Source organism: Sphaeramia orbicularis, chromosome 5 (genome assembly GCF_902148855.1).
Source record: "Sphaeramia orbicularis chromosome 5, fSphaOr1.1, whole genome shotgun sequence".
Lineage (NCBI taxonomy): Eukaryota > Metazoa > Chordata > Actinopteri > Kurtiformes > Apogonidae > Sphaeramia > Sphaeramia orbicularis.
The window spans coordinates 22,986,378-22,993,139 of record NC_043961.1 but is presented as its reverse complement, the minus strand read 5'-3'; the positions used below and the strand labels follow the sequence as shown (position 1 = coordinate 22,993,139).

At 38.3% G+C, this 6,762-nt stretch overlaps 1 protein-coding gene across 1 annotated transcript in view; it reads right to left on the bottom strand.

Moving 5' to 3' along the window:
- Nucleotides 1-1,255: 1,255 nt before the first annotated feature.
- LOC115418926 (monocarboxylate transporter 2-like) overlaps nt 1,256-6,762 on the bottom strand; it is a 34,914-nt gene continuing 29,407 nt past the window's right edge. Inside the window, exon 5 of the mRNA XM_030133480.1 lies at nt 1,256-2,569. Coding sequence (XP_029989340.1) covers nt 2,319-2,569 — 251 coding nt within the window. The 3' untranslated portion in view covers nt 1,256-2,318. The remainder of the gene's footprint in view (nt 2,570-6,762) is intronic.

Here is a 6,762-nt window from a genome sequence, read left to right as displayed (position 1 = left end):
AAAAGAGAATTTGACAAGCCAAGAAAGTCGCAGTTTGTGGCAACGACTTTAAAGAAATATCTAGTATTGTGTTAAAGGAGTGATATTTAGCTTTTTTAGATAGAATTATGCATTTTAAATCATTTCCCTGTGGTCTACATAAACTGTAAATGCTATGCTTGGATCTGAATTCTTCTTTAATTCAACTCCACAGGTCCATCTTCAACCCTATTTCTGAGTAATGACACCAGAAAGGTTATTTTGAGCGCTGGCACTTTAAATGCAAATGACCCCATCCCCTCCAGATTGTTTACTGTGCTGCTCTGTCCCGTTCAGCCACTTGTGTTCGCTAATACAACCAACAACTGAACATTTTTGGTAATCGGCTCCAAGTTTGGACATATTTTCAGTATGAACTACAACCTCTGCTGCTGACAAACAATTATGGGGTGAAAAGTATTTTAAAAAATCATTACATTCTGTTCATGTTGAAGCTGTGGAGACATCCTCAGAGATAGTTATGGTGAGTGTGTAGTCTTTACATGTACATATTTTCAGTTTGATAATTCAACAGGGCAGTGCGGTGGTGCAGTGGTTAGCGATTTGTCAAAAAACCAGAGGGGGGGGTGTTTTTTTTTTTTTTGTTTGGTTTTTTTGTCGGAGTGGGGGTGCGGTCCATAACTAATGTAACTAACGCAACAAAACAAAAGTGAAACTTGACATATTTAGAGTAAAAAAAAATTTTGCACAAACATGCTAGATTTCAAAAAATATTTCAAGGCACACTGTAGGATTTGTGTAAAAATAAAATGCCTTTATTACTTCAATGGCAATCTTTAAAATACAGCCAATAGTGAAAAAAGCCCTGATGAAGACCAGAGGTCACAATGCGTTGGCTGTATTTTAAAGATTGCCATTGAAGTAATAAAGGCATTTTATTTTTACACAAATCCTACAGTGTACCTTGGAATATTTTTTGAAATCTAGCATGTTTATGCAGATTTTTTTTTTTTTTACTCTAAATAGCCGGACACACCAAAAGTTTCCAAAGAGCACCTGTGGATAATCACCAAGAAGAAGACCCAGCAGCACTTCCACTCTGTTGGATTAGAGTTCAGTAGGACTGTGTTTGGGTGAAACTTTACATACTTTCAACGTTCAACTCCTGGGTTCTACTCCTCTGTTATACAGCAGATCTTACACAACATTTTCACAACTTCTAGCCTGTATCCACCAGACACACAAATGCTGGGCCCACGAATTTGATCACATCTGGGATAACACCCCCACAACCCTCATGGGGATTGTCAGTTCAGAAAATGAATTGATGGACGATAATTCAACAGTTTGACCAGGAAGTGTGGCTTTGGCTTATAAAATTATCTTTTAAATTAACAAATATCATATCTGTTAAAAAAAAAATGACATACTTAAAACAGGATCAAAAATCTGTTCTCTCTCACCTTTGACTGCAATATAACTTTTTTTCCCAAAATAAGATTTCATGGGATATAACCAAAAGGGGTGGGACTTCTCTGTGTACCAAACAGTGTCATCTTGACATCAATGTAATATCCGTATAGTTAGCCTCATAGTATAAATGTCTAAAAAAAATGTCTTTTTTTTTTTTTTTGGGCCAAATTGTGATATGTGCATAACTTTACTCTCCTAACACTGCTGCTTCATTTTTCATCACTGGCTGGAAAAAATATGACTTGGGCAATCATACTATGAGGCTAATGATATACTGGACAAGCCTCCAATCTGCCTTTAGGGGGCAGCCAAACAAACTTCATGGCTAAATCATTGAATAAATATGAATAATTTTAATGCAATGTTCACATTTTTCTAGCCTTTCTTGAAACCTTACCCATGCCACTACGTGCATAGAAAGAGTTATTTGTTCACTTATTCCATTACTCTTCTAATCGACACTGACTGTAAAAAATCCATTTATAATGTAAATAAGGATTAACCAAAGCTAAGATGACTCAAATTAGCTTTTTAATTTCGAGTCTTTTAATAAAAAATGACATTTTTATTAATGTGCCACTAATAAGAGGTATGAAGAATGAAATAAAATGGAAGTAATTTGGGCAAAAAAAACATACTCAAATGAGATGTTATAGTGTGTATATCATTAGGAAAGACTTGCAAAAATGTGAGCCAATGCTGTAAATGGCTAATTAATGTTTTATTGTCCTAATAGAATATTAATGGATTAAATGAGCTATGCTTTAAGTCGCGCATATAATGCGCTCTTAATATGCATGTGAAAGAGAGGAGTCAGGTAGTGTTCACATGACTTTAAATGGTTCTTAGGTCTCTCTGGACTCACTTTAAGCCTCAGGGTTAGTTCTTTCCATTGCTGCCTCGGGGATCTGTTGCATCTCTTCCTCAGAGATGCTCACCTGCTCCTGGTTATCTATGTTGTTTTGCTTCTGCTCCGTGTCCATCGCGGCCTTCTCTTTTCCCAGCATGTGATAGTTGTAGATGTTCATAACAAAGAGAAACAGGCCACCAGTCACAATAACTGCACCACACATGAAGAACAGATACTTGTAGTCACCGTAGACATCCACCAGTAAACCTGTGGGGAGAAAGATGGGTGAACGGTTAAAGAGAGCCATAAACAGAAGCATCTCCTCACTGTTTATGGTTTTTCCCAACAGGAGAGTAAAATATTGGCTCCATTTGTGCCAGTACAAACACACATGTACACTACGATGAGCAAAACACCATATGTCACTGAATAGTATCTTCATCGAACCACTTTACAAGTTTGAAGGTGAAGGGTAACACCGCTCAGATTTGGCCGGTGTGTGTGACAGAGAGAGTCCGAGAGAGCGCCGGCCAATTTGAGAAGAGCCATGTCGGAAATGACAGAGGGCCATTACACCCTTCCTGGCTCTGTCTGCATCTCTGGGAAGGCAATTTGGATGGCTGCTACCAAAACGAATCAGAGGAGAGGCCTATTCTCAGAGCCATAAATATCAAGGCCAAGTCTGCAGAAAAGTGACAAATGTGGTTTAGATCAGATTTAAGCCCTGCGATTTTCAGAGTCTTAACCACCACCCCGCCCCCACCCCATCCCCCAGATACAGATCGATAGGCAGGTCGCTGTCTCTCGCAGTCTCAGCATGTATGACAGTGCTGCCTATCTCCCTGTATTACATTCACTCTGTTAAACCACTGAGCTTTAGTGAATCAGTGGGTGTCTGCTTCAACATTCTGAGCAGGAATATGTACCTAAGCATCTAAACATCATTAAACTCTTGTGTCCATGTGCTTATATAAAGACTGCAATGTGGTGAAACCTGGCAGTTTGTTAACATGAGCTGTCTCACTTCTAAGCTAACGGTAGCTATTTCTAGCTACTCTGTTTAGGTTGTTGAGGAACAGGCTGTTATAATCGATGTAGGCAACAAACTGTTAGCTTATAAAGGGAGAGAGCCAACACATCAACAAAAGCAGCAGAGGCAGCAGACTTTATTTCTTAACAGACAGTGCATATTAATTAACATTACTGTGAATGTGCCAAATGACTAATTTTTAACTGTTGTCCCTTGGCAAGATGTTGAATTGGCTAATAAAAACCAATAAAACATTTCTTGAGTTGACTTCACATTAGGTTAAATTAAATGAAAAAGTGTACACCAAACGCAAACAGGATATTTTTTTCACTCATGTCCATCTCTAGTGACCACTATTACTCACAACGTCCGACTCCCGACTTCTATACCTCTCTTAAACAATGGATCTTACAAGAAATTTTCACAAATTCTAGCCTGTATCCACTGGACCCCCTCCACTACTCTATGGGCCCCCCACAAATGTTGGGACTCTCTAAACGAGCTGTAAGACAGATGCAGTCCATCCAGAATGCTGCTGCTCAGGTTCCAACTAGAACCAGGAAGTATGACCATATTAGTCCTGTGCTCAGGTCTGTACTGGCTTCCTGTCGCTCAGAGAATAGACTTTAAAATAGCTCTGCTGGTCTACAAGTCTGTCCATGGCCTAGCACCAAAGTGCATCTGTGATATGTTGGTCCCATATGAACCATCTCAGACCCTGCGAACCTTGGGGACTGGTCTTTTGCTGAGGCCCAGAGTCAAGACTAAACACGGTGAAGCTACGTTTCAGTTCCATGCAGCTAAACCCTGGAACAGTTTTGCCTTTTTTCTTTTTTTTTTTTTTGGATACATTTTTAAAATTTATTTTCATTGTGCATTTCCAAAAGTACAATACAGAAAAAAAGAATAAATTCACATTTTATGTTATAAGATTTTGTGACACACAAAGTATAACCCCCCCCAGAACCAATGGCGATCACCATACCAACCCAACCTGGATCTCAAAATGCGAAAACCACTAATAAAAACAAATACACATATATAGATGTAAATGAATATAATTTACAGATATAAACAGATAGGTGATCAGGATAGTTGGACCAGTCTTCCTGATGACATGAGACACGCCTCTACTCTGATAATGTTTAAGTCCAGGCTGAAAACGGCTCTGTTCAACTGTGCATGGAACAACTGAAAGGGTTCTATCTGCAATCTTCTCTTTTACTTTAACTGATTATTATTTATGTTTTATTGATTATGTTTTGATTGTATGTTTTTCACTTGTCTCTTTTCCATTTTTGTAAAGCACTGTGAATTACCCTGTGCATGAATATTGCTATACAAATAAATCTGCCTTGCCTTGCAGTCTGTTTATGAGAGTTCTGTAATCAGACAGGCAGACAGAATCCTGCAGGACCCGTTTCATGTGTTGTTCTCCGAATATGAATTGCTACCTTCGGGTAAACGCTATAGAGCCATCCGTTGCAAAAGTAACCACTTTAAATTATCATTCCTCCCCTTCATCTCTCCTCTTAATAAATCTCGACCGCTTACTTTGTAACTGTGAAAATGGCTGGTTACTATTTATTTATTTTTATCACATTTATCTCTATTTTGATGGTGGTGTCTCATCTTTTATTGATTATATTTTTAATCACTTTGGCTTTCAGTTCTTGCGATGTTACATATTTTGGTATGGATTTATGGTTGTGCAACAGTTTTTATTTATCTATTGGTGCTGTATACTGTCCCATGCTTCAGTATACCATGTCATAGTATGGCTGGTGTTATTTACTGCTGTCATGCATCTGCAGTGTTATTTCTATTGTTATGTGTCTGCACTGAGACGTCTTCTTATTTGTACTGTGTTTTTTGTATGGCATTGCTACCCCTTGCGCTATTGCCCTCAACGAATATCCACCCGGGGACAATAAAGTACATCTTATCTTAGACCTACAATTTAAGCTTTTATGGTTGCTGCTAAATTAATTTTTAAAAACAGATATGGAATGATTAGTTTTGCTGCACAGTGCTTTTCACTCCGTAACTAGCTTGCACTGCAAATCAAAATCTAACCAAGTGTATTTTTCTCATTTCTAGTCAAAATATCTCATCACACTTAAAATCAGACATAATCACCTAAAGAGTAACTTTTCAGTGAGATATAAGAACTTATTTTTAGACAATAGATCTTGAAAGTATTATTTCAAGAAATCTTACCAAGATAATTTTCACTTGTTCCATAGGCAGTTTTTTTTTTTTTTGCTTGAATTAAGCAAAAAAAAAATAAAATCTCAAATTAAGCAAAAAATAAATAAATAAATAAACTAGAAGCACTCGGAGAGCGCAGACCTCCGCCAAGGCTGATCAGTGGCCCCCCCCGTGGGCCCCCCCACGCCAAGGAGGTTATGTTTTTGCCAGGGTTTGTTTGTCTGTCTGTCTGTCTGTCTGTCTGTCTGTCTGTTAGTGTGCAACATAACTCAAAAAGTTATGGACAGATTTTGATGAAATTTTCTGGTCTGCGCCCCCCCCGTGGGCCCCCCCACCCCCGATCACCACCAAAATTTAATCATTTCTTCCTTATCCCATTTCCAACAAACCCTGAAAATTTCATCAAAATCTGTCCGTAACTTTTTGAGTTATGTTGCACACTAACGGACAGACAAACAGACAGACAGACAAACAAACCCTGGCAAAAACATAACCTCCTTGGCGGAGGTAATAAATTAAGCAAAAAAAAAAAAATAAATATTGAATTAAGCAAAAAAATCTGCCAATGGAACAAGTGAAAATGATCTTGGTAAGATTTCTTGAAATAATATTTTCAAGATCTATTGTCTAAAAATAAGTACTTATATCTCACTGAAAAGTTACTCTTTAGCTGATTATGTCTTATTTTAAGTGTGATGAGATATTTTGACTACAAATGAGAAAAATACACTTGGTAAGATTTAGATTTTTGCAGTGTGGCCAGGCCCATATGTAATGTTATCATACTGCACACAACTATCCCCATTCAATGGAGGGAGACGGTGCGATTTTGGGTCAAGGTTAACTCGCTTTATTATCGCCATAGGAATAATCTCTGCATTTGACCCTTCCTAATTTGCACAGCATGCAGCAGTAGTATTAGCAATTAGCATTAGTACAAAGCATATTAGGAGCAGTGAGCTGCCATTGAAGGCACTTGGGGACCAACTCCAGATCTTCATCAGCACCGTGCTCAGGGGCATCAACAGATGAATGAATCTACTGGAAGCTGGAGTACCCAGAGGAAACCCCTACGGCACTGAGAAAACAGCTAAAGTGTTCTCTAAACACTCTGCCACCATACTACCTAGGGTTAGTTCCGTAACTGCACCCAGTTTTATGACTATTCTTGTCATTTCCACCACCCATCATCTTGAACTCATTTACGTTTGAGTCCCAC